General features: G+C 66.9%; 5 protein-coding genes across 7 annotated transcripts in view; 1 reads left to right on the top strand and 4 right to left on the bottom strand.

Annotated features, from left to right (window-relative positions):
* Positions 1 to 84: 84 nt before the first annotated feature.
* On the bottom strand, positions 85 to 6,761 carry TIMELESS (timeless circadian regulator). Its single transcript, XM_030468096.1, has 30 exons — positions 6,709 to 6,761; positions 6,107 to 6,232; positions 5,866 to 6,019; positions 5,668 to 5,782; positions 5,522 to 5,584; positions 5,307 to 5,408; positions 5,044 to 5,199; positions 4,832 to 4,965; positions 4,657 to 4,744; positions 4,395 to 4,571; positions 4,101 to 4,318; positions 3,921 to 4,024; positions 3,669 to 3,838; positions 3,469 to 3,594; positions 3,242 to 3,393; positions 3,067 to 3,164; positions 2,889 to 2,997; positions 2,601 to 2,802; positions 2,367 to 2,518; positions 2,206 to 2,291; positions 2,017 to 2,134; positions 1,853 to 1,935; positions 1,636 to 1,778; positions 1,401 to 1,548; positions 1,255 to 1,323; positions 1,054 to 1,172; positions 838 to 976; positions 709 to 751; positions 507 to 598; positions 85 to 409 (listed from the first exon to the last, which is right to left on the bottom strand). The coding sequence occupies exons 2-30, from the start codon at positions 6,201 to 6,203 to the stop codon at positions 288 to 290; spliced, it is 3,579 nt and encodes a 1,192-aa protein (XP_030323956.1). The 5' UTR covers positions 6,204 to 6,232; positions 6,709 to 6,761; the 3' UTR covers positions 85 to 287.
* Positions 6,762 to 7,393: 632 nt separating this feature from the next.
* Positions 7,394 to 9,106, bottom strand: LOC103533033 (lens fiber major intrinsic protein). Its single transcript, XM_030468130.1, has 4 exons — positions 8,721 to 9,106; positions 8,216 to 8,380; positions 8,029 to 8,109; positions 7,394 to 7,581 (listed from the first exon to the last, which is right to left on the bottom strand). Exons 1-4 carry the CDS (start codon positions 9,078 to 9,080, stop codon positions 7,399 to 7,401), a joined length of 789 nt encoding a protein of 262 aa, XP_030323990.1. The 5' UTR covers positions 9,081 to 9,106; the 3' UTR covers positions 7,394 to 7,398.
* Positions 9,107 to 9,817: 711 nt separating this feature from the next.
* Positions 9,818 to 12,462, bottom strand: LOC103533032 (aquaporin-4-like). 2 transcript variants are annotated; one of them, XM_030468134.1, is made up of 6 exons: positions 11,719 to 12,462; positions 10,892 to 11,212; positions 10,660 to 10,812; positions 10,507 to 10,587; positions 9,926 to 10,244; positions 9,818 to 9,830 (listed from the first exon to the last, which is right to left on the bottom strand). In XM_030468134.1, the coding sequence occupies exons 1-5, from the start codon at positions 11,731 to 11,733 to the stop codon at positions 10,035 to 10,037; spliced, it is 780 nt and encodes a 259-aa protein (XP_030323994.1). In that variant the 5' UTR covers positions 11,734 to 12,462; the 3' UTR covers positions 9,818 to 9,830; positions 9,926 to 10,034. The 2 variants fall into 2 exon arrangements, with proteins under 2 accessions (XP_030323994.1, XP_030323995.1); XM_030468135.1 differs by having other exon boundaries at positions 10,660 to 10,752.
* A 558-nt stretch (positions 12,463 to 13,020) lies between these two features.
* RBMS2 (RNA binding motif single stranded interacting protein 2) lies at positions 13,021 to 16,437 on the top strand. Of its 2 annotated transcripts, none has more exons than XM_030468226.1 (13): positions 13,021 to 13,317; positions 13,498 to 13,646; positions 13,776 to 13,834; positions 13,943 to 14,034; positions 14,127 to 14,278; positions 14,398 to 14,477; positions 14,570 to 14,679; positions 14,777 to 14,823; positions 14,911 to 15,004; positions 15,308 to 15,355; positions 15,654 to 15,761; positions 15,866 to 15,943; positions 16,019 to 16,437. In XM_030468226.1, the coding sequence occupies exons 1-13, from the start codon at positions 13,252 to 13,254 to the stop codon at positions 16,097 to 16,099; spliced, it is 1,164 nt and encodes a 387-aa protein (XP_030324086.1). In that variant the 5' UTR covers positions 13,021 to 13,251; the 3' UTR covers positions 16,100 to 16,437. The 2 variants fall into 2 exon arrangements, with proteins under 2 accessions (XP_030324086.1, XP_030324085.1); XM_030468225.1 differs by having other exon boundaries at positions 14,121 to 14,278.
* Positions 16,438 to 20,000: 3,563 nt separating this feature from the next.
* The window catches only part of BAZ2A (bromodomain adjacent to zinc finger domain 2A), a 4,830-nt gene continuing 508 nt past the window's right edge, over positions 20,001 to 24,322 (bottom strand). Inside the window, exons 2-15 of the mRNA XM_030468077.1 lie at positions 24,273 to 24,318; positions 23,901 to 24,060; positions 23,739 to 23,798; positions 23,522 to 23,657; positions 22,845 to 23,437; positions 22,347 to 22,572; positions 22,113 to 22,268; positions 21,869 to 22,032; positions 21,503 to 21,786; positions 21,293 to 21,425; positions 21,068 to 21,214; positions 20,765 to 20,982; positions 20,534 to 20,677; positions 20,001 to 20,410 (exon numbers count right to left, since the gene is read on the bottom strand). Of these exons, the coding sequence (XP_030323937.1) occupies positions 20,242 to 20,410; positions 20,534 to 20,677; positions 20,765 to 20,982; positions 21,068 to 21,214; positions 21,293 to 21,425; positions 21,503 to 21,786; positions 21,869 to 22,032; positions 22,113 to 22,268; positions 22,347 to 22,572; positions 22,845 to 23,437; positions 23,522 to 23,657; positions 23,739 to 23,798; positions 23,901 to 24,060; positions 24,273 to 24,318 (2,636 nt within the window). The 3' untranslated portion in view covers positions 20,001 to 20,241. The remainder of the gene's footprint in view (positions 20,411 to 20,533; positions 20,678 to 20,764; positions 20,983 to 21,067; positions 21,215 to 21,292; positions 21,426 to 21,502; positions 21,787 to 21,868; positions 22,033 to 22,112; positions 22,269 to 22,346; positions 22,573 to 22,844; positions 23,438 to 23,521; positions 23,658 to 23,738; positions 23,799 to 23,900; positions 24,061 to 24,272; positions 24,319 to 24,322) is intronic.

Here is a 24,322-nt window from a genome sequence, read left to right as displayed (position 1 = left end):
CCGTCCTGCAACAGGGCACTCCTTGAGGACAGGGCAGCCCGGGACCTGGCCCCCAGACTCTCCACGAGGCAAGGCTAAGGGCTGTGTTTATTTATTTTGTTGTATTTGGAGATTTAAAAGGTGTTAGGAACTAAAAATCAACAGCTGAGGGAAAAGAGAGAGTTGGGGTGAAGCAGGGAAATGGCAACCAGGGAAGGCAGAGCCACCACCTTCTTCCATAGCACCTCAAAAACATCTTTAAAACCTGAAGAAAACCCAGAAAACAGTGCAGGGCACTCAGAGGCCCCTCAATCCTCTTCCTCCTCCTCCTCCAAGCAGCGGATGCGCTTTCGCCGCCCCCAGGGCTGGGGGTCCTCGTCCTCATCCTCATCCTCCTGAGAGCAGGGGGCTGCAGGGGCTGGCTCTGCACCTGGGGGTGAAGGGAGCAGGGAGGGTGCTGAGCTCCTGGTGATGGCCCGAGCCCCACAGAAGAGCCCATAGAGTCCCCCAGGAGATGCTGAACCCACCTGAGCTCCCCATGTCCTCATCCTCGCTGTGAAGCTCCCGTCGCCTCTTGGTGCCAGGCAGCACTGAGCTGGGGTCAGGGACATGCTCCTCACTGTGGCAGAAAGGTCAGCACTGCTCAGTCCCACTCTGGGAGAACCCGTGGGTCTGGACCTCAGCCCCCTCAGAATCGGGCAGAGGACCCAGCTGGGAGCTGGTTCTCACCTCTCCGAGTCCGATCCCAGCCTGGCCAGCGACTGCTCTGCTGCTGGGCACAAGAAAAGAGGAGGCTCAGGGCTGGCTCATGGGTGGTGGTCGCAGCACAGCTCCCACACCCCCAGCCCAGCCCCTCACCTGCAGCGGGGTCCTGGGGGCACCTGAGGGGCTGCAGCAGCCCCTGGGGGGACGCTGGAGAGTCAGGGTGGGCAATGGAGGCGGCTGCACGTCGGAGCTGCTGCGGGGTGAGGGCTGCCGGGATGCGCCAGAAGGATTCCTGGGCAGAGAGGGGACAGGCTGCAGGACCAGGCTGGGAGGGAGGGGACAGGGCTGGGGACAAGGACAGGGCACTACCTGCTCGCTGGAGGGGGGCCGCAGCCCCAGCTGCCGCAGCAGCGCCTGGAAGCGCCGGTCCTCCATGGCATCCTCGTTCTCCTCCGAAAGCGGCACCAGGGGCACAGGGTGGGACACACCTGGGCCGAGGGCACCATCAGCCTGGCCCCGAACCCCTGCCAGACCTCCAGACTCCCCCCCCTTAGCCCCCTGCCCACTCACCGTCCTCCTCCCGGTCCCCCGCTGTCCTCCTCAGGCTGTTCTCCAGCCACTGCAGGGGACCGGACAGGCCTGGGAACAGAGCATGGTCAGAAGGGACACAGCCCTGGAGCCAAACCCAAACGGGGGGCTTGGAGCCCCTTGCCCACCTTCCTGATGCAGATGATGTGCCAGACCCTGCCCAGCCCCTTCCTCGGGCACCCAGTGATCTGCTTCATCCTCCTCCTCCTCCTCCTCGCTGTCCCCATCTTCTGCTGAGCTGTCCTGGGGTGTCACTGCTGGGGCAGCTGCCGCAGCCTGTGGGGACCGGTGATGTGTGGGTGCCTGTGATAGGGCAGCACCCCCCTGGGCACAGTCCAGGACCCCTCCCCAAGCCCCCCATACCGGCCCAGCGCCGTGGCCCTTTCTGCGGCGCTTCTTGTACAGCTCCTTGCGCTCTGACACCAGCCCCAGCCCCAGCAGCTTCTCCACCACCCGAGCCCGGGACCGCCGTGCCGTCAGGTGCTTCATGATGTTCCCCAGGACATCTGGGGGGGGTGGGGGGAGTCAGGGTGGGGGGCTACAGGAGGCTGCCCCCAGCCCACCCCCCAGCACCACTCACCTTCCGAGCCCTGGAACTCCTCAAAGAGCCTCCTCAGCTCCTCCTCCTGCTCCTCTGTCCACAGCACCAGGCGAGTGCCCTTCCTGGGGGGACGCAGCCATCAGTCCCTGCTCCAGGTGGCCACCCCGGTCCGAGGGTCCCTCCCACGAGGGTCCCCAACCCACCTCTCCCGTGGGAAGTCCCTGGCACTGGCAGCCAGCCCCAGCCGCACCAGCTGCTTCACCACCTGCTTCCGTGTCCTCCCAGGGAGATGGGACAGGATGTTGGTGATGATGTCCTCAACTGTGGGGGAGTGAGAAGCTGCCAGGAGGGGGATCCTGGGGGTCCCACTGCCCCCCAGAGCCAGGCAATACCTTCCACCTCTTTGTACTTCCAGTAGAGCTCCCGCAGCTCCTGCTCTTCTTGGGGTGTCCAAGGAGGGCCCCGGCTCCTGGCAGTCCTAGGGAGAGGCAGAGAGGAGGTGAGGTGAGGTGAGGCAAGGGGAGGGCAGCAGCCCCCTCCCCACCACACTCACCTCTCTCCCTCCCCCAGGGAGCTGTAGCCCTCGGTCATTTCCCGAATGGCTGTTGGGCTTTTCCAGAAGAGCAGCTCCACAAAGGCTTTTTTGTTGGTGGCTGCCAGCGTGAAGAACTTGCCCAGGATGAACTTGGCCAAGGCCACCAGCTCCTGCAGGTAGAGGGAGAGCAGAGTTGGGGGGACCATAGATGGATCCCCCCCTGCCCCAAAGGGGTGCTGGGCCGTGGCTGACCTGGTAGGCGCTGGCAGCGGGGTCGCTGAGCAGGCGGTGGAAGAGGGTGAAGAGGGAGAGCTGGAAGAGCAGGGCCTCCATGTGCAGGTCACGGGCCAGGCGGTGCAGCAGGCGGGCAGCGCAGTGGTTGGTGCGGGGGCTGTTGCAGTTGTACCCCCGCAACAGCAGCACCAGTGCCCGGACCACCGGGGCGCAGGCAAACCTGACCCAGCAGTCCTGGTCAGCACCCCTGGGCCACCCCAGCAGGTGGTGTGTGCCCCCCATATCCCCCCCAATGTCCCCTCTCACCGTTTCAGGTAGTCGAGGAAGTTGAACTCCTTCTCTGACACCTGCATGGTCTCTTCTTCCTCTTCTTCTTCCTCCTCTTCCTCTTCCTCCACCTCCTCAACCTCGGGCCCTGTGGTGGGACAGTGGTGAGGGCCTGGAGTACCAGCTCAGCGCCCACCACTGCCAGCTGGAGACTCACGGGGCAAGGCAGCGAAGAGGATCTCCCGCAGCAGCCGGGTCTCCTCGTCTGGCCCCGCTTCGGGGTGTCCGAACACGTCACCTTCTGGCCAGATGTCCCTGGGGAGAGGGGGACAGGCTGTTGGCGTGTTCTCATGGCCCTGCCCGGTGCAGGGTGGGATTTGCAGTGCTGGTACCTGGCAGAACGGAGCAGCCGCAGGGCCTGGGGGACCTGGGCATCCCGCAGGCACCCCTGGATCCGCAGCAGAGCCTCCGCACGCTGCTCTTCCACCGGCGTCTCCGAGGCAGCGTCAAAAGGCACCACATCCTCAGGAAGGGACACCTGGCCCTGGGGCAGGACACTGTCACTCCCTACCTCTCCAGGACACCAGGACACCTAGTGCCCGCCGTGGTCCTCCCCTACCTGCAGGCAGGCCTGGAGCTGGGGGGCCAACCCTGCCCACAGCTCCTCCAGCCCCGCAGCGCTGGGCGGTGGTGGGACAGGCGCTGACGGTGCCCGCCGCTTCTTCTTCCTCCGCACACGCTTGCTCTGGGGTGGGGAGAGGAGGTCAGAAGGGGCTGCCCGACCCCTAGGATCCCCTCAGCAGGGCAGCCATATCCCACCTGCACAACAAGGCTAGCACGGCCCTGGCAGAAGCGCTCCAGCATGCGGAGAAAGAGATGAGCTGTCTCCACCAGGTCCCGCAAGAAGCTCCGAGGCTGCTTGGTCTCATCGAACTTGCGGAAGAGAGCGAGGAAGAGCTCCCGGTACTCCATCAGGTAGAAGATGTTGCCTAAGAAGGAGGAAGAGATCAGCTGGGAGGGCTGGGGTGTGTTGTTGGATCCCTCTCCCCAAGGAGGGATAGGAGGACTCACTTTTGATGACCTGGCTGCTGTCCCGCACCGCCTGCTCAGGGGACCGGTCCATCTCCTGCACGGTCCGCAGCAGTTCCTGGTATGCCTTCAGGGCCAGATGCATCCTGGGGATGGGCAATGTCAGGGGGGGTCCATAGCACCAGGGGGGTCTCTGGCACCCAGGAGGGTCCCAGTCCCCACCTATGGGCCCAGGTTGCCGCCTCCTTCTTGTCCATCAGCGCCATCTCATAGTAGGTGGTGAGGTTCTGCTCGATGAAGTGGAAGGCACGGACGCCGACCGTCTCCGACACCAGCTCAGGGCGGAAGCCACGGCGGCGGTTGAAGGCCATGAAGAAGGCAGTGGCCCAGAGGTAGTAGGTCTCATCGTGCTGCTGAGCCTTCTCTCGCACCAGCTGGTCCTGGAAGCCGCGGCAGGGGTGCTCAGCGGGGGTCCTGCAGCCTGGGGAGGGTCTCACAGCCCCCCCGGCCCCTCACCTTGACCTGCAGCATCAGGCGGTTGTAGCAGTTCTCCAGGAAGTCCTGGCAGAAGCAGCGCAGGAACAGACGGACGTTGCGTGCAGAGCGCCGCGGGATCTCGGTCTCCGGGGCCGCCTGGCGACGCCGTGGCACCCGCCGCAGCTCCTTGCCCAGGTCATGGCTGTAGCTCTTCAGCTGCAGGGGATAAGTAGGGTCCAGTCAAACTCACCCCCACATCACCCTTGTGTCCCCGTCCTCCCATCCCTAACCCCACTCTTACGTTGTGCAGCCCCTTATGGAAGACGACGTCCCGGTCCCCGATCGCCTTCAGGCCCTGCAGGACGTAGGAGCCACCAAAGCGAGAGTGCCTGGGGCAGGGGGACAAGGGCTGAGCGGTGCCAGTGCCACCCCCACCACAGGGGTCCCAGCCCCACCACAGGGGCCTGTCCCCTCACCTGGACGGACGCTGCAGCGCTCGGGCCCTCTTCTCCGCCAGCTCCCGTTGCCGCAGGGTCTGCAGCTCCCGTGTGTCCTCCCCATGCTCAGCAGCTCCCTGACCCTGCCCCAGCACCGCCAGCTCCTCCGGACTCTGTGGGCAGCACCGGCAGTGGTGAGGGTGCTACCAGGGGGGGGTCCCTAAGCCCAGCACCCTCCAACCTCAGGTCACCTGGTCGCGGAACATGAGGGAGATGATCTCCAGGACGTGCAGGGCCCACTGCTGCTCCGTCTGGGCACTGGCCAGGAACTTGAGCAGATCATCCATCCCGCTGATGTGCAGTGCCCACAGCACCCGGTCGTGCACGCTGGCATCACCATCCACACCCTGGGGGGTGGCAGGCAAAGGGGCTCAGCCAGCAGTGTCAGGGTTCCCAGGGAGCTGCCACAGCTCCAGACCTGCCAGGTCGCTGGGGAAGGGTCCCATCCCCATACCTGCTCCTCGGTGGGATCCGGGGGGACGTGCAGCACGTTGCGCACCAGCAGCAGGATCCTCTCGATCAGCAGCGTGTCCTCCTCCTGCCGCTGCTCCCAGTCCTGGGGCAATGGAGCCATGAGGGATCCCCAGTGACATCCGTGGGATCCCCGGCCCTGCTTGGCAGGGATGGACCTTACAGTCCTCGGGAACCACACGGGGACGTGAGACTCACCAGCTGCAGCAGGTCGTAGAGCTTCTCACTGAGCACCACAAAAACCTTCTCGCTAGCAAAAGCCTGCAGAAAGCCTCGGTTTGAGTCTGGGGGGAACCCAGGCAGAGCCCCCCACAGCCCTAGGACCCCACCCCGGGCAGACTGACCTCTTTGTAAGCCTGGAGATAAGACAAGACTTGCAGAAAGTGGTGCCGGGAGGTGGCATCTGGGGGCACTTTGCCAAAGCAGAGCAAAGCTGGCTGGGTCAGGTTCACCATCAGTCTACAAAAGGCCAGGGGTGTGTGGGACCCTCGCTCTGCAGGGACTCCCCCCCCTCAGAACGACTCTTGGCCACCCCTTGATACCTGATAACGGCATCAAAGAGCACCTTGTCCTGAGGGTACTGGACCAGGATGGGCAAGAGATCATTCTGCAGGATCTGGGCTGCTCCCAGTTGCTGCCGGACATCCCGGGTCTCATCCTCGTGACGCAGGTACCGGATCAGGTCCTTGACACTCTCTTGAGGTGACAAGGGGACATAAACATGGGGTGGTGGGGGTGGCGAGGGCCCCCAGCTCCTGTCACCCCCACCCCCACCCCACCTACCCAGGCAGTCGGGCTCCCGGTGGTAAATGTCCCCTTCCAGGTAGCCCAGGGCGCTGCAGGTGGCCAGCAGCTCGCAGTTCATCATGAACAAGTCCATACAGTGGGACACCGGGCAGCGGGAACCTCCTACCAGGGACAACCATCAGCCCCCACCCGAACAGTGCCCCTCGGTTTATCCCCTGGTTCTGGGTGCCCCCGCGACGTCGGTACCGGCATTCCAACAGCGAGGATTCAGCTCCCCGGGGGATCTGCTGCTCCCGGTACTCCCGCTGCTCCCCACCCCTATCCCGGTACCAGGGCGCCCAGCTGGTCCCGTTGCCCCCGCTGCTCCTGATCCCCACCCTCCTCCCGGTACCGGGGCGCACAGCTAGTCCTGGTGCCTCCGCCACTCTCAGCTCCCCGGGCGCCAGCCCGGAATGGTCCTTTCCGATACCGGCATCCCCGGTCCCGGTCACCACCGATCCCAGCCCCTCGCCTACCCCGGATCCCGAAGCCCCCCGGTCCCGGTCACCCCTGGTCCCGGCTCCCCGGGGTCGGATCCCGCAGCGCCCCGGTCCCCAACCCCGTGGCCCAATGCCCCCGGTACCGGACCCCCTCCTCACCACCAGCCCCGTCTCCGCCGCCCTCGCGGCCGCACGCCCCGGGACCCGGCGCGGGGGCGGCGTTACACAACCGGCCCCGTTCCCGCGGAGAGCGGCCCCGCCTCGGCCTTCAAGCGGTGACACCGCCCATCCCCCCCGCACCCTCGGGAGGACCCACCGGGCTCTGCCGTCCCCTTCGCCGCCCACCACGGGCACCGATGGGCGGTGCGGTGGCCCTCAGACCCCTTTCCCGGGGCTCTGCACCCGCTGGGGTGCTGCGGGGACCCCCCCGGCAGGGCGCGTGAGAGGCGTTGCCCTTTTAAGCGCGGGACGGGGCGGGGCCTCTGCCGTGGGCGCGGGAACAGGAGGGTCCCGGCAGCCCCCGCACCGTTTCCGGGGCGACGCGGGTCCGGACCGGCTTTGGGTCTCCGGTTCTCGCGGTCTGTCCCCTGCCCTCCCGGTTGCCCCGGATCCCTCCCGGTTCCCCCGGTCCCGGTCACGGCCGCGAGCGGTTACCAAAATAAAAGAGCAGGTTTAATTCACCGAACACAGAACTCCCGCCGCGGCGGGGCGGGGCGGCCCCGGCGGGTGCCGGTTCCCGGGTGCGGATCTCCCGCGGCCCCGCCACCGCCCGCCGCGCCGCACACACACGCACCACACGCACCGCGGCGGCCCGGTCACAGCAAAGCAGCGGGCGGGCCCGGTCCGGCACTACAGCCCCTGCGTCTTCAGCTCCAGCGGCTCGGCCGGCGGCTCCGCCGGGGGCTCGGCGGCGGGCGGCTCCCCCTTCAGCGCGGCCAAGCGCTCGGCCATGCTGCGGGGCCGCGGGCACAACGCGAACTCGTACAGCACCGCACCCAGCGCCGCGCCCAGCAGCGGGCCCGCCCAGTACACCTGCGGGGGGTCGGCGTGGGCACCGGCACCTCCGGGGCTCCGGCGTGGCCGGGGAGTCCCCCAGGCCCATAACCCCGGGGTCGGCACCCCCTGCCCCAGTTAGTGGGGGTCCGGCATCTCTGAGTCCTGTGGTTCAGCATAGGCAGGGGGTCCCCCAACTTCCCCCATCCCCAGAGGGCAGCACCCACCGGTGCCCACTCCCCTTCAGGGTCCATCTGTAGGGCACCCACCTCCCAGCGTGGGGGCGGCCACATCTCCCTGATACTGGGGGGCAGTGGGGCTGGGGGGAATCCTTGCACCCCATCTGAGCAGCACCCAGAGGTGCTGCTGTCACGGGGGGCTCCAGCAGCTCCTGTCTCCCCCTCATCAGGGACAGGAGCAGGAGAAGCCGGGAGGGAGTGGGAGGACCCGGGATGGGGAGGGGGAAGTGCCCCCGATCCCACTTACCCAGTGGTTGGCGAAGTTGCGGGTGATGACAGCCGGGGCGAAGGAGCGTGCGGGGTTCATGCTGGCGCCCGTGTAGTGGATCTGGGGGGATATGGGGCGGTGGGGTGCCAGCTGGCCGCCCCCCGCAGCCCCAGATTCCCCCCACCACCCACGGTCACACCGGGAGGATCCCTATGGCCACCCTTACCCCAAAGAGGTGGCCGAGAGCGAGGGAGAAGCCGATGGGCAGAGCAGCCGAGCCGGGGCGACCGTTGTGGCGTTCGTCGAAGCTGGCCAGGGCGCAGAGGACGAACTGGGCAGTCAGCAGCATCTCCACCACCGTGCCCTGGCCCGGCCCCACACCAGGGTGCAGCTGTGTGGGGATGGAGGGAGGGGGCTCAGCACCCACAGAGCTGGCTCACCAGCCCCCCAAACCCTGCTGGTCCCTGGCTTCCCATGCTCCCCAGCCCCATTGTACCCGGCTCGCCCCCAAACACATCCCAGACAGACAGCTCCCATGACTGCCCCACACCACCTCAAAGCCCCAGACACCCCCCCTGGACCCTCAAACCCTCCATTGATCCCCTCAAGCATCTCTTAACCCCTCAATCCCCCATCATAGCCCCACAGTGCCTCCCTGGCCACCTGCCGGAGTTCCCCCCTCCCTGCCCCACAGAACCCCAACCCCTTCAGCATCCCCACCCCTCGCTCACCGCGCTGAGGCCCAGGGTGCCGCGAATGGGGGCCGGTGTCACACCGTAGAGCACGCCGGCCCCGGCCAGGGTGCCCAGCAGCTGGGCCAGCAGGTAGCCCAGGGCACGGGGCAAGGAGAGCTGTGAGGCCAGCAGCAGGGCCAGCGTGATTGCCGGGTTGACGTGTCCCCCGCTGACATTGCCCAACGCTTGCACCAGGGTGGCCTGAGCCAGCCCGAAGGCCAGGGCGGCCCCCAGGACACTGGGGGGGCCCGGGGCCCAGCGCAGGGAAGCCCCCAGCCCCAGCAGGGCATAGAGGAGGCTGCCCAGGAACTCGGCCAGGACGGCCCTCCAGAAGGCGGACGAGCGCAGCTCCCGCATGGCCTGGCCCCGCTGCCCTCTGCGGCCCCGCTCCCCTCCCCGGGGGACACACGGCCCCACCTTTATAAGCCCCCCCCGGGCCAGCCCTGGGGGTGGGATCCCACTACTGCCACCCCCTCCTTAACCTCTTCGCTCCCCAGGGGGGGGACGGGTGATGCGTAGTGTGGGATGCCCCCCGCACACACCCCGGGGCCCCCTGGGATAGCAGGGACCCCCCCAGGGTCCCCATCCTTGGGGCTGCCCCACCTGAGGGGGGCTCTGACCCATAGGTGCCCTCTGTGGGGGTTTGGGGGGACCACTGTGCTCAAAGTCTGGGGGCAGCACTGAGACAAACCCCTCTTGTTATTTTGGGGGACATTTTGGGGTGACCCTGCTAGGATCCAACCTCCCACTAGCCCCACACTAAGGGGGCCCGTCTGCCCCCCCCTCAGGCCAGCCCTGGGGGTCTCCCCCCGCCCCGGCTCTGTTGTCTGGGGAGGGTTATTCATCCTGGCTTAGCGGGCACTAATTCCCTGGCCAGGGGGGGATTAGGGTCTGGCCCAGCCATTGGTGCCCGCCAAAATCTGCCGGGGCTGCAGAGGTGGCCACAAAGGGCTTTGCTGTGCTCAGCGCCCCGGCACGGGACGGGCTGGGGGGTCCCAGCCCCCACCCTCACTGTGGGGCCGCTGGGAGGGGACACCAGGGACGACCCTGGGCTCAGGGTGCCCGAGGGTGCAGGGCAGGGGTCTTGCAGCCACTGAGACCCCCCCCCTATCCCCAACACCAACACTCTGCACCCACCTCTGACCAAAAGCCACCTTTAATCCGCCCAAGAGGTTCACAGGGTGTGGGGAGCTGCAGCCCACATTGCACCCTACTCTGCCTGGGGGGTCCATGCCCTGGGTGCCCCACAGAGGGGGCTGGGCTGGGGGGGGCACATGGTGTTGGGGCCACCTCTGCAGGGGTCTGAGGGGCTCAGGCTGCACCCCGGCCCTGCTTGGCTGGGGGGGGCAGGGGGGCATGGGCAGAGGGTGAGGAGGGGGATGTGCTGGTGGTCTCCACCAGTGCCACATCCCGGCAGGCAAGGCAGGCACCCAACTTCTCCCGGGAGGCACTGGGGGCCAAGATGAACTCGTAGGAGAACCCTGCAAGCACTGCACCCAGCACCGGCCCCAGCCAGTACACCTGGGGGAGACAGGGGGGAAGACACGGGGTAAGGGGGACACGGGGTCAGAGGTACCTTGGGGACAGGAGGACATGGGGTCAAGGGGCTACCAGGGCCACAGATGAGGGTGACCTGTCCCAAGGGACCCATCCAAATGAAGGGAAGACTTGTGGACCCCTCTCCTGAGGTGGAGACAGGACTGTGGGGAACCCAAGCTGCAGCTGGAGGGGTGCCCATCCCCCATTGGGGTCTCAGGGTGGTCTGGGGGTGTCACCAACTCACCCAGTGGTCATCCCAGACGCCGGTGACAATGGCTGGTCCCAGCGAGCGCGCAGGGTTCATGCTGCCCCCTGAGAACGGCCCCTGCGGAAGAGTGGGCTCAGGGGGCAACTGGGGTGGGGGTCAGCAGCCAGGGGGGTGGGTGGGGGTCCTTACCGCGGCCAGGGCACCGGCAGCCACGGCACTGCCCAGGGCCAGCCCACCCTGGGGGGCTGCGTGGTCGGAGGTGGCGAAGGTGACCAGAGCCAGCTGGAAGGTGGCAAGGGTCTCCCAGGCCAGGGCCTGCCCTGGTGTCCCCACCGTGCTCACCTGTGCCACAGCGGGACTCAGTGCCTGCCACGGGGACAGGGATGGGGACAGGGATGGGGACAGGAATGGGGACACTCACCCTGGTGACCAGGCCGGTGTCATCCGGCAGCACCATGCGGGCAGCAGCAGCGGCCGCGGTGGCCCCGGCGCATTGAGCCAGCAGCCCCGCAGCCCCCTGCAGGGCACCCATCTTGCGGGTGCAGAGCAGGGCCAGGGTGAGTGCTGGGTTGGCCTGGGGTGTCCCAAGGGAACAGGCCAGCCCCCCGGCCACCAGCCCCCCAGCCAGTGCTGGAGCCAGGGGCCCGGGGGCTGTCGAAGCCCCCAGCACCATCACTACGAAGATGAAGGTTGCTGCTGCCTCTGCCAGCACCCCCTGCCAGAAACACCCACGCCGCAGCTCCTGGGGACACAGGGCAGGCAGTGTCACCCCAGAGGGCAGGGGACAGAGTGCTGTGGTGTGGGGTACCTCAGGGATGGGGTGCCATGGCAATGGGCTGTCCCGGTGACTGGGTACCATGGCCATGGGACCCCTTGGCAACCAGGCACTGGGCAGTGGGGTGCTGTGGGAATGGGATTCCTCACAACCAGATACCAGGGGAATGGGGGAGTTTTGGCAATGGGGCACTTGTGACAACAGGGTCACCATGGCAACAAAAGTGCCATGGCAATGGGGGCACCATGGCAACAGAGACAGGTGCCATGGCTACAGGGAGATGGGGTCACGGTGGGGGGCACACAGGGACCGCTGTGCCAGGGCTGGGTGCTGAGATGAGAAAAGGGGGGGACCTTCGAGTTGGGGGTTCTCCCCCAACCCACTGCAGGGTGGGACCCCAGGAATATGGTCTGGGGGTGAGCAGGAGGCTGGGGGTGAAGGAGCCAGGGCAGAACAGCTCAGAAGGGTCTTACCTCCCCAATGGCCATGGCGCAGCTGCAGCGCCCAGGCAAGCGCCGAGGATGCCCAAGGTGGGGGCACCTCCTGCCCCCCCGGCACTGCCAACCCCCCCGGCACTGCCACCCCCCTGGCACTGCCACCCTGGGCTACGGGGAGGGACAGCCCTGTGCTTGGAACAAGCCCCCTCTGGGGTGCAAGGGGGGTTGGGGATGGGTCAGGGGTCTGGAATGGGGCTGCAGGGGTCTGGGAGGGGGCTCAGAGCATCCCCGGGTGCCATAGCAACGAGCCAGGACCCTTCGGAGTGTTGCCACGACGACCATGGCTCCATCCCCGAGTGGGAGATGAAAGGCTGGGATGAAAGGCTGGGGGGGAGCGGAGCGGAGGGGGAGGGAGCAGAGGTGCCCCCCCCGCAGTCAGCCAGGCCCTGTCCCCCTGTCCCTGTCCCCCTGTCCTTGTCCCCGTGTCCCTGCCAGCTCAGCAGCCCGGCCCGCACGTGGGGTGAGTCAGCGGGGCCGGGGTGAGGGGCCTGGCTCAGCACGGGGGGGGCTCAGCATGGGGGGGCCCCGTCCCTGCTGACACCCTGCAAAGAGCCAGAACAATCCAGACCCGGGGCTGCCACAAAGGGGTTGGGGGAACACGGGGGGACACGCAGCAGGGACACGCGGGTCCCGCAACCTCGGGGAGGGGGGGGGGGGCAGCAGTGACCCCCACAACCCCATGGTACCACCCCCGCCTCACCAACCCCTGCGGGACCCCCCGGGGGGTGCTGCATCCCCTCCCCCAGACCCTCTAGGGACCCCCCACAAGTCCTCAAGTGCCTTAGGACCCCCCCCATAGCCACCCCCTGCTGAGGTGTCCCTACTCCCCCTCAGGTGCCCTCAGAACCCCCTCTTTTTCCCCTCAGAAACCCCCATTTTGCCTCAATCCTTCCCCACAGACCCCTCAGGACAGCCAAGTGCCGCCCCCTCCCCTTTAACACCAGGGGAGGGGGCAGAAAGGGAGGGGGGGGGGGGCGGGCAGACGCCCCCCCCCCCAAAACCCCACAAGATGGCGGCCGTGGGGGGGGCGGAGCCAATTCCCGTCACGCGCCGGGGGAGGGAGGTGCTAAAATGGCGGGCGGGGTGTGCGTGACCACGTGACCGCCGCCTCCAAAATGGCCGCGCCCATAGGGCTGGGCGGGGGGGAGGGGGCGTGGCCGTGATGGCGCGGCGGGGTAATGGCGGCGGGGGGGAGGGGGCGGGGCTTGTCCGTCTTAAAGGAGCCGCGCACCCCCGTCCGCGGTTGATCCCCGACGTTCACACCTTGAAACCCCCCCACTTCCCCCCCACTCCCATAACATTTCCCATCGCGTTTTGCAGCGTGGATCGTGGGGGCTTTTTTTTTTTCCCTCCCCCTCGTTGTTTCTCCTTCCCCCGGTTCCGTTCTCCACCTTCCTTCCCCCCTTTGCCAGGCCCCCCGCATTCCAGGCCTTGGGTTCCCGGGCGTGACGTCAGGCGCGGGCCCGCCTGGCTCCCGGCCCGCCCCGGCCCACGGCACCGATCGCCGAAATGCTGCTCTCGGTACAGCCGCGATCCGGCCTCCCCGCCTTCGCCTACAACAAGAGCAGCAAAAAGGTACAACCCCCCTCACCCCCATTTTCTCCACCGCCAACACCCCCCCCCCCCCCGTCTAAAATCGGGGCCGGGGGCCCCGCTGCTCGCGGCCCCGCCACGACCGTGGCGGGGCCGCGAGCAGCGGGACCCCCGGCCCCATGCCCATATCCCCTGTGTCGCCCCCCTACCCTCCTCTTCCAGCAACCTTATGTACCCCCGGCACAGCCGCTGCCCCCCCCCAGCCCCAGTCCCGCCGGGGGGGTCCCCGATCAGCTCAGCAAAACCAATCTTTACATTCGGGGGCTGCACCCTGGGACCACCGACCAGGATCTTGTCAAGCTCTGCCAGCCGTGAGTGAAAGCGGGATACCCCCACCCCCCAAAAAAAAACCCAAAAAAAACCCCCCCACCAAAAAAGGGGAGCCCCCCCACCCCCCCGAAGTCTGACCCCCTCCCCCTTTTTTTTTTATGTCACGACAGATATGGGAAAATCGTCTCCACCAAAGCCATCCTGGACAAAACCACCAACAAGTGCAAAGGTTGGGGAGGGGGTTGTGGTGGGGGGGGGGTCACAGGTTGTAGGAAGGGGGGATGGGGGGGGGTCTTTTCTCTTTCTTATCACCCCCCCAACCCTCTTTTCTCCCCAGGCTATGGCTTCGTCGACTTCGACAGCCCCACAGCAGCCCAGAAAGCTGTGACGGCTCTGAAGGCCAGCGGGGTGCAGGCCCAGATGGCCAAGGTACAGCACAGCCTCTTGGGGACCCCCCAACACCCAGAACCCCCTCCCCGGGACCCTTCTGCTCACCCCCCCTGGTCCTTCCCCAGCAACAGGAGCAGGACCCCACCAACCTCTACATCTCCAACCTTCCCTTGGGGGTGGATGAGCAGGAGCTGGAAGCGCTGCTGAAGCCCTTCGGGCAGGTGGTCTCCACCCGCATCCTGCGAGACCCCCACGGGGCCAGCCGCGGCGTGGGCTTCGCACGGTACCTGGGGAGGGGGGGGGCAGGAGGATGGGTGGGCTGCGTGGGGGAAGTTGGAGGGTTTGGGGGAGGGGGAGTCCTGGATGTGGCCCCCTCCCCAGCCCCGCTGCTGCCTTCTCCAGGATGGAGTCCACGGAGAAGTGCGAGGCTGTCATCACCCACTTCAACGGGAAGTACATCAAGATGCCCCCGGGGGTGCCAGGTGGGCTTGGGGGTGGTGGGGGGTGGTCCTGGAGGGTGGCTGAGTGGGTGGTGTGTGGGGGGGCTGATGGTGCTGATGCCCTCTCTCCACAGCCCCCCCGGACCCCCTGCTCTGTAAGTTTGCTGACGGGGGGCAGAAGAAGCGGCAGAGCCAGGGCAAGTTCGTGCCCAACGGGAGAGCCTGGGCCCGGGACGGTGACGCGGTGAGAGGGGGTCCTGTGTTGGGGGGGGTTTTGACCTTTTTGCTGTAGGGGGGGTGCAGGGCAGTGCTGATGCTTATTGTGCCCCCCCCCCCCCCAGGGCACCGTGACCTTGGCCTACGACCCTGCGACAGCGCTGCAGAATGGGTGGGTGCCCCAGGACCCTCCCAGACCCCCCAGGGGGGAGGGGGCTGCCGGCGGTGTCCCCCCACCCCTGATCCCCCCACCCCCCAGGTTCTACCCCACGCCCTACGGCCTGGCCCCCAGCAGGATGATCGCCCCCCCGGCCCTGGCCCCCTACCTGCCCTCCCCTGTCTCCTCCTACCAGGTATGGGGGGGGGCTTGGGGGGAGTGGTCTCCCTGGGGGGGGCCTCAAGGGGAACTGGGGGCTGCTAGAAGTGGGGTGTCCATGGAGAGGGAGGAGTGGGGTCTAGGGGGCTCTGGAAGGGGGGGTGTCTCTCTTGAAGGGAGGGCTTGGGGGGTTAGGGGAAGCTGGGGGGTTATGTGAGGGGGGTGGGGGCCTGGGGGTGTTGGGGGGGGTGGTGTCCCTTGGAGGGAGGGGTGGGGGGCTGGGGGAGGTCTCTCTCAGGGGGTTCTGCCCCCGCCCGCTCCCACCCGCCCGCTGCGGCAGGTCCACGGCCCCGCCTGGATGCATCAGTCCTACCTCGTGCAGCCCACGGTGAGCAGGGGCAGGGGCAGGGGGGGTGGGGGAGGACACGCCCAGTGCCACACCCTGAACCACACCCACACCTGCGACCCTGCCCCGCCCCAAACCACACCCACACCTGTGACCCTGCCCCGCCCCCTCTGGCCACTGCCCCACCCCCGGTCACGCCCCGCCCCCTGCTCTCAGCCCCGCCCCACCCCATCCTCGCCCACCCCGCGGATTCCCCGTGTCCTCACGCCCCGTGTCCCCTCCCCTGTCACCCCCCACTCCCCAAATTCCCCCCGTGCTGATCCTCCCCCTCCCCACGCAGGGTGCGGTGTTGGCCCCCGCTGTGGACCACCCCGTCCCTCTCCAGCCCTCCGTGGTGGCCCCCCTGGCCCAGCAGCTCGGGCACCTCTCGCTGGGCAGTGCCGGCACGGTAAGACCACCCCCCACACCCTGTGATCCCCCCTCATCCCCCTGACCCCCCCTCATCCCCCTGACCCCCCCCTCATCCCCCTGACCCCCTCCTGCTCTCCCCAGTACGTTCCTGCCGCCGCAGCCGTCCCCGGAGCCTTCATCCCTCCGTACCCCCCGGTGCCGCCCGCCCTCCCGCTGGAGGTGAGTGTGGGGGTCTGGGGGGAGCTCGGGGGGGGCTTGGGGGGGCCTTAGGATCTGCTCACCCCCTCCCCACAGGACGGCAGCGCCGGCCCCAGCCACGGACCCATTGAGTCACCGTCCGAGCCCGGCGCCTTCCCCTACCCCTACCCCAAGTAGCGGCAGGGGGGGGCCGGCCCGAGGGGACACCCCCCCTCCCCCCGGGACCCCGCAGGACCCTGCACCCCCCGGGAGGGGCTGGGCCGGGACCCCCACCCAGCGCCGCCTCTCCCTCCCCCTGCGGGAAGACTGTGCCCCAGCTGGGGGTCCCTGAGCCTGGGGAGGGGGGGGGGTCCCCCCATTCTGGGGGTCCTGCTGCCTCTTGCTGCCCCCCGCCCCCCAGGCCAGCAAGCGCCTCCCCCGCCCTTAACGCCCCACCCGGAGGCTTTTTTATCCTCCTGCATTTTCTAAAAAACTAAAAGACAAAAAAAAAACAATCAAAACAAAACAAAACAAAACAAAACAAAACAAAACACGAAGAAAAGGAAAAAACAAAAAGGAAAAAAAGAAAAAAGAAAAATACAAGAATTGCCGCCTGGGGGGGCCGGGGGTCCCCGGCTGTGCCCCCCTCGTGCTTCCAGGGCCCGTGGCCCCGCCAGCCCCCCCCCTTGCTGCGGTGCCCCCCCCCGTGCCTTCTGCTGCCCGGTGCCCCCGGCTCGGGGTGGGGGGCAATGGCAGACACCCACCCCCCCACCCCGTGGGGTCCAGTCTGGGCACCAGCCCCCCCGCAGGGCCGGGGGTGCTGCCCCCCCCACCCCCCCCGCTTTTCCCCCCCCCCCCCAGCCATTCCTGCCCCCTATGGGCGCGGGCCGGGGGTCTGCATGCTGCCCCCACCCCACCCCCCCCGCCCCGCCGGGGGGGTAGGACAAGTGCAATAACCCCCCCGCACCCCCCTTACCCCCCCCCTCTCCCCGCTTCCGTGGGCGCCCCGAGGGTCACCCAGGCACTTTAGAGTCCCCGCGCCTGGGGCGGGGGCTGCAACCCCGACCCCCGCGCTGCCACCCCCCCCCCCCCCCCGCCCCCCGCAGTGACAATCAGAGGGTCCCTCGGGACAGAGGCAGGGGGGGGGGGGCTCTTGCAACCAAAGATTGAGGGAGCTGTGGTGTGGGGCTGAGCTGCCCCAGTCCCCCCCCCTCTGGCTTCGCGACCCCTCACCATGGGTCTGTCCGTCCGTCCGTCCCTCCCCAGGGGCAGGGGGGGGGGGCAGCCCCCTCACCACCTGCTTTCAGCTCTGGGGCTGGCTGTGCACCTCCCCCCCCCACCCCAAGCCCCCCAACCCACCCACCCCCCCCCCCCCAGCTCTGCCCAGGGCCTCCCGGTTCTTCCAGCCCCCTCCCCAGTGCAGCGGAGTCCCCATCCTCACCCTGGGGCAGGGGGACCCCCAGTTCCTCCCCCCCGCGGGGCAGCGGGGGCCCCCCCCCGCCACACATCTACCTCACCCCACAGTTCGGTGTGTGCTCAGCCCAGGCGGGGGGGTGCAGGGGGCTTCGGCCCTTTGCCCCTCCCTCCCGCAGGGTGATGCCACCCACCCCCCCTCCCGGTTTCAGCCATCACCCACCTCTCCCGTTGCTGCTACTGCCCGCCCCCCTCCCCCCCCTCCCGGGCACAGCCCCTTTGGTTGGGGGGCACGGGCCCCCCCAAGGAAGGAACCAAAGAGGGAGACCCACTGCCGCCCTCCTGGGGGCTGGGGGGGTGCTGGGACCCCCGTGCTGAGCCCCCGCCTGCTGCAAGGGGGGGGGGCTGAGTGCGGGGGTCCCACCGGCCCTGGGAGGGGGAGGGCCAGCTGCAGAGGAGGAGCTGAGGCCCCCCCCCCCGTTGCCCCCCTCCGCCCCCCTTTAATTTATACGTAGTGCATTTTGTACAGGTTTTTAAGTTGCTTTTTTTTAAAATCTCGAGAGGTTTCTAGTTTTGTATTTCTTCCTCCTGCTTCCGCGCTCGCCCCCCCTCTTCCTTCCCCCACCCGACTGACAACTTCCCCCCCCCCCCCAACCCCCCCACCCCTTCGAGGTTTTTTTTTTTGTTTGTTTCTTTGTTTTGTTTTTAAATAAAAAAAAGCCAGAAAAACAAATGCCTCTGTCATGGGGGGAGAGGGAAGGGGGGGGAGGACAAGACGAAGGATCCCTGTACCTCAGAGTCTCCCAAAAGCATTCCCCAGCTCAGGGGTCCCCCACAGCCCCCCCCTCCCGACTCCCCACAACCCACAGAAGCTCCAACGAGTGGGTGTCTATCAAACGTGAGTTTTTTATTCTCGAACGCAACACTGGGAGGGGGGTCGGGGGGGGGGGGGGGTCCTACAGCTCGTGGGGACATCGACAGCAACGTGGGGGGGAAGGGGGGGGGGGGAGGGCAGCGAGCAGCCCCCCCCCTCCCCTCCTTTCAACCTTATTAAAAATGAGATTGGTCCTAAAAATATAGAAAGAAATAAATTTAAATCCACAAAACCTGTACATTATCAAAAAGTCACTAAAACGACACGGCTGGTTATAGAAAAGGCGGCCGGGGGGAGAGTGGGGGTGGGGGGGGGGTCCGCAGCCTTGAGGGGGGGGCAATGCTCCCGGTGCAGCCCCCAGCTGGGGGCATCCGGGCTGGAGGGGTGGGGGGGCAAAGAGAAACCACCCCCCCACCCCCCACCCCCCCCCCAAAATGTCCCAGTGGGGTCTGCGGACATCGGCCATGGGGGTCTGCGGGGTGCAGGGGAAGGGGGGGGGGTGTCAAACCGGGGGAGGTTGGGGGGAACTGAACGAACACGAGAACAACACGGAGACTCCCGAAAACTCTCAACGACGGAAAAAGGAAAAAAAAAACAAACAAACCCAAAACAAAAGAAAAAAGCCAAAAAACAACAACCCAAAACCTGACGGATCCGAAACGTGACTAAAAAACAAACCACAAAAAGAAGTTTGTTACAGCGCAGTTATTTAGATAAAATATAAATATTTATGCGTAATATAAAGTCAGTTCAAATAGACTCCAAATCCACCTCGTATTTCAAAGCAAAAAAATAAAATAAAATAAAAAGTTTCTGAGGTTATCTGATAGAAAAAAGGCTACTTTGAGAGATGGGGAAGGGGTAGGGGGGGGGAGCGGGGGGCGCGGCCGGGCCCCCCTGCCCAGGTAGGTGAGTTGTTTTCAGTGCTCTGTGGGGCCGGTGGGGGGGATGCACCCAGGCCCCCCCCAGCCCCGCCGAACCCCCAGAGCGAGTACCCGTAATATCCTGGCCGGGGAGGGGGGGGGGGGGCTGGGGGGGCCCTGTCCCCCTCCCCGGCTGCCCACCACAGAAGGGGGATGTGGGGGTGGGTCCCCTGCCCCAGCTTGGGCCCCCACCAGCTGGGGACGAGGGGGCCCATCCCCACCCAGTGCAACCCCCCCGAACCGGTGGGGGTCCCGGGGGGCAAACACCCGCCTGAGGCTTCAAGTCCATGTTTGGAGGAGGGAGGGTGGGGGGGGAGCCGGGGGGCCAGGCTCCCCCCGGCGCCTGCAGTAGCATCCCTGAGGGATCCCAGTGTGGGGCTGGGGGCGGCCGGGACCTCAGCCCAGCCCCGGGGGTCCTCATGTTGGGGAGAGGGGGGGCGGGGGGGGCCGGGCTCTTCCTGAGACGTGGAGGCAGGGAAAGGGGCTCCAGACCCCCCCGCCCTCCCCAGTTTGGTCCCTGGAGCCGGGTGGGGAGGGGCCGGCACCCACCCCGGCCGGGGGGGGTCCGAGGGCAGCGGGGGCTGCGCCGGGACCCCCGCCCCGTAAAGTGTCTGCGCGGGTGGGGGTCCCGGCCGGGGGGGTGGGGGGTAAGTCCACTTTACTGGCCGTTAATGCATGTAGACGCCGCACAGGAGTGCTCGGACATTCACTACGAACTATTGCTATTATTAAATATTCCCAGCGGGGGGGTGGGGGTGGCAGGAGGGGGGGAATTATCTTCCCTCGTTTGTGGGGGTGTAGAGGAGGGGGGGGAGTGGGGGAGCTGCTTTTGTTTCTTAATTAGAAAATAAAATTTAAAAGAAAGAAAGAAAAAAAAAAAAAACACCTCTTTTTTTTTTTTTCTTTTTGGCTTACACAGTCTGTGAGTTTGTGGTGCTGGAGGGTGTGGGGGGGTCTGGGCAGTGGGAAGGGGCTGCGGGTGCCCATTCACACCGGCCGGGGGGGCCCCCGCGGGATCAGCAGGCAGCGAGATCAGCTCCAGAGGAGTCAGTTCTTGGGGGGCACGGGGAGACCCCAGCCCGAGGGGAGACCTCAGGCTGGGGTCGGGGTGGGGGGCACGGACCCACCCCTCAGGGGGTAGTAGCGTTTTTTCCCTGATAAAACTCCTCCCACCGGCTCTGGAAGAAGCGGCGCATGGCGCGCCCGGCCTTGCCCACCGCCGACTCGTCCTCGTTGAAGGTCTGGCAGTTGTCAAACACCAACATGGCGTCAGCCGCGAACTCCTCCGAGCTGGAGTACCTGCGGGGGGGAGGGCGGTAAGGGGGAGGCCGTGGGGCACAAAGGACACCCCCATTCCCCCTACGTGAGACCCCTTGGGTGCTGTTTCCATGCCCCCCCCCCACCTGTGACCCCCCTGCTCACCCGCCCCGCAGCAGCCGCGTGCGCATGGTGCTGAAGTCCATGGGGTTCTTGATGATCCTGCGGTAGCCGGGGACCAGGCGGGGGTTGACAGGTTCCAGGAAGGGCCACGCATCCTCATGCGACTCCATCTCCATCAGGATGATCCTGGGGTGGGGGGCGGCAGGGTTAGAAGGATCCTATGGAGGGCGACAAGGCCCTGGGGTCCCCCCACACCCCCCCAGCCCCACTCACTCGCAGAAGGTCAGGTCGCTGGGCTGGCCCCGCAGCGCCGTGCCACGGCGCCTGGAAGCGCGTGGCCCCTGGGCTGGGGGGGTCAGCCCCTCGCGGCGGCGTGAGCCTGGGCGGCGCCGTGGGCTCCCCCGGTCCTCGGTTGGGCTCCCCCCAAAGAGACGCCCCCGCTTCCGCTTCTTGCCCCGTCGGGGTGAGATGGGGTCCCGGTACTCTCCGACCTTTGGGGAGGGGATGGGGGTCACTGCCAGAGCCCAGGTCAGCACCAGAGGTTAGAGGGTGGGTGGGGGCTGTCCCAAGACCTACCCGGGAGATGCAGACAGAGCAGAACCAGTCGCCCTCGGGCACCTCCGTCATCTTGGGTCGATGGCAGTAGAGGTGGCAACCGCGGTCGCAGCCATCACACAGCAGCAAGTGCTCGTCATCGTCCCCACGCCGGCAAACCAGACAGGTCTGTGGGGAGGGCGGCTCAGCCATGCTGGGGAGGAGGTCTCCACCACACCGAGCGTCACCACTACCCCAGGCTCTCACCACTCTGTTGACCGACTTCTCCCAGGCAATGGACTTCTCCAGCTGGTAGATGCAGAGGGAGACCTGGGCTGCACTCCGGCACCGCTCCAGCGTCTGCCGCCACGTCCGGACCCGGGGTGTGATCTCGTAGGCTCTGTGGGGGGGTGAGGGGGTCTCAGCTGGAGCTGCTCACCCCCTGGCAGCACAGCTGGGGAGGGGGACGGGACTCACATCTCAGTGGGGCCCAGGCTCAGCTCCTCAGGGTTGCTCAGCACCACCTTCTCCACCACCACCTCATGCAGGGGCCAGAGCGGCTCCTTCAGGTACCGTCGCTCCAGGTTCTGCTCCAGTGCCGCCAGCCGCAGCACTGCCAGGTCCAGGGGGTTGTTGCTCTCCCGGCGCAGCGGCAGCCCGTCCCGCCGGCTCCGCACCGTGATGTCCTCCAGAGGCTCCACTTTGTGCTCGCAGTATTGCAGGTCATCCCGTGTGGAGTCGGGGCTGGGGCACGTCCAGCCCTGAGGGGGGAAGAAGGGCCGAGCGTTGGCAGGGGCTGAGGTCACCGTACCAAGGTACCGCGGTGCCTGAGCTGGCACCCACCCGGATCTGCAGGTCGGCCATCAGCACGCGCTGCTCCAGCTCCTCCACCCACTGCAGGACCGCGAGGTCGGTCTCGTAGGCTCGCTCCATCACCGACCACCGGGCCAAGGCTTCCTGAGACACGGCGGCACCGGCCGCCTCGGGGCGTGGGTGGAAGATGGGGTCTGGGGGCACAGATTAGGGGTCAGGAGGGGACCTGGGGAGCAGCCCCCCCCCCCACCTCAGCCACATGGGCAGCCCTTACCCGTGCTGGAGCGCAGGCAGACCTCCCGCAGGAACTCCTTGTGCTTGGTGAGGTGTTTGTGCAGAGCCTTCTCCCGGATCCCCCGGGGGTGCAGAGCACGGGTCACCGCCTCCAGCTCCTCGGGGTCCTGCACCCACCACCATCCGCTCTGCATCTCTGTAAAGCAGCACTCAGCACCTGCTGGTGGCACCAGCCCCCGCGGTCCTGGGGGTCTCACCGGGGCTGGGGTCTCACCAGGGGGAACGGGCTGCTCTGTCAGCTGGGTCAAGTATTTCTGTTCAATCTGCTTGAAAAATTTGGTGGGGGGACGCCCTCGGCGCTTGGGCTGCCCCGGCAGGTCCTGGAGCTTCTCCAGGCTGCCCCGGCTGCGGGGACAGGCACCGGGGGCTCTGGTGCTGGCGGGCACCGGTGTGGAAGCGAGGAGGGGAGCCGCAGGGTCATCCATGGGGAGACCATTCAGCTGGGGAGAAGGAGCATGTTGGAAACATGGGGCATGGCCACCCCCAGCCCTCTGGCTGCTTTGTTTCTTGCCAGCTGAGCCTGGAGGGCTGGGGGCAGCAGGAACAAGCTCCCAGCCACGAGGACGTCCTTCCCCATCCCTGGGTGGCCAATGTCCAGACAGAGGATCCCACCCTGCTCCCCCTGGCCGCGTGGAGACCTTCCCCTACACGGTCCCTGAAGGGTGGGAATCCTGGGCACAGCCCCCCAACCCCAGCCAGCCCAAGCACGTACCTGCCTGGCCAAACCCCGGGGTAGCTCGCCACGGGGGTGGCCACGGGGCTGCGTGGAGACTCGTGGTGAGGGTTCAGCAGAGGAGGTAGCCAGGGGGCCTCGGTCATCACAGGGTGTCTGGGGCAGCAGGTTGAACCAGGGCCCCTGCTTTTCCACAACCTCTGGGGCACTCTCCTCCTCCTCCTCCTCTTCCTCCTCTGTGGGGTCCGATGGGGCCTTTGATGGCGGGAGCCCCGTGTCCCCCTTGCCAGGGCTGCTGGCCGGGGTGAGGACCGAGTCCTTCAGCAGGGAGGACTGGGTCTGGCTCAGCCAGGAGAGGAAGGCAGACTGGCTGAGGTCATGCTGGCTCTGCCCCAGTGGCTCCGGCTCCTCCAGGACCCCATTGAGGGGTGGAGGGGGTCTGGGTCCGCAGTGCTGTGACAGATCCTCTTTGCTCTTCCGAGGGCGACCACGGGAGCGCGAGGCCGTGCAGTTGGTCCGGATGGACATGGGCACCTCCACCACCTCCTGCTTCACCAGAGGAGGAGGAGGAGGAGGAGGAGGAGGAGGAGGCACTTTCTCCTCGGGGGGCTCCTGGGGCTCGGGCTCAGCTGCTGCAGGGACAGGAGGAGGTGGTTGGACATTGGGGTCCCCTTCTGGCTGGGGTCACCCCTCCCAGGAGCGCCATCCTCACTCACCCTCAGTGCCCTCCACAAAGATGCCTCCCAAGTGGGGCAGGACCCAGTACCGCCGCCGGTACCGGTCCTGGCCCAGGGAAGCTGCTCGCAGCGTCTGCGAGGAATGGAGCAGCTTCTTGCGGAAGAACATCTGCCTCTGTGGGGAGAATGCAGGGCAGTGAGGGACCCTGAGCCCCACGGGGGGAGCTGAGCCCCCAGCCCTCCACCACCCCCTCACCTTGGCCAGCTTCTCGATCTGCCGCTCCAGCTCCGGGACGCTGGACACGGATGCGTCAGCCTGAGGAAGGGGTGGGACCCATCAGGGATGTGGGCAGGGAAGAGACCCTCAAGGGGGACATCCCCTCTTCTGCCACCCTGAGCAAACCCCGCAGCCACCCACCTCCTCCTCTCGGCGGGATTTCCGTCCCCGGCTCTCCTCCTCCTCCATCTCCAGACCCATCTCCTCTGTCAGGCGGGAGCTGCGTCGGCGCCGCCCGTCCTCCAGGCCCGTGATCTCTGACTCGGGCCGGCCGGTTCTCTTGGCCAGGGCCACCTTCAGCCTGCCCAGACACAGCATCAGCATCTGCTGCCTGTCCCCCTACCCTGCTGCCCCCCACCCCCATCCCCCCCGATCCCTAGAACATTGAGGCACTTGTTTACACTGAAGCCCTAAAAAGGTGGCCCCAAGACCCCCAGGCCCGGGGGGCCCATCCCTTCCATCCAGCGGACACTGAGCTGGAGCAGGCAGCACTGGGGTTAACCCCACACACACCTGCGCAGTCGCCCCTCAATGATCCACTTGTTCTTCCTGTAGTGGACATG

Source organism: Calypte anna, chromosome 33 (genome assembly GCF_003957555.1).
Source record: "Calypte anna isolate BGI_N300 chromosome 33, bCalAnn1_v1.p, whole genome shotgun sequence".
Lineage (NCBI taxonomy): Eukaryota > Metazoa > Chordata > Aves > Apodiformes > Trochilidae > Calypte > Calypte anna.
Note: the sequence above shows the minus strand (reverse complement) of the source record. Positions and strands in the feature narration are given on the sequence as shown.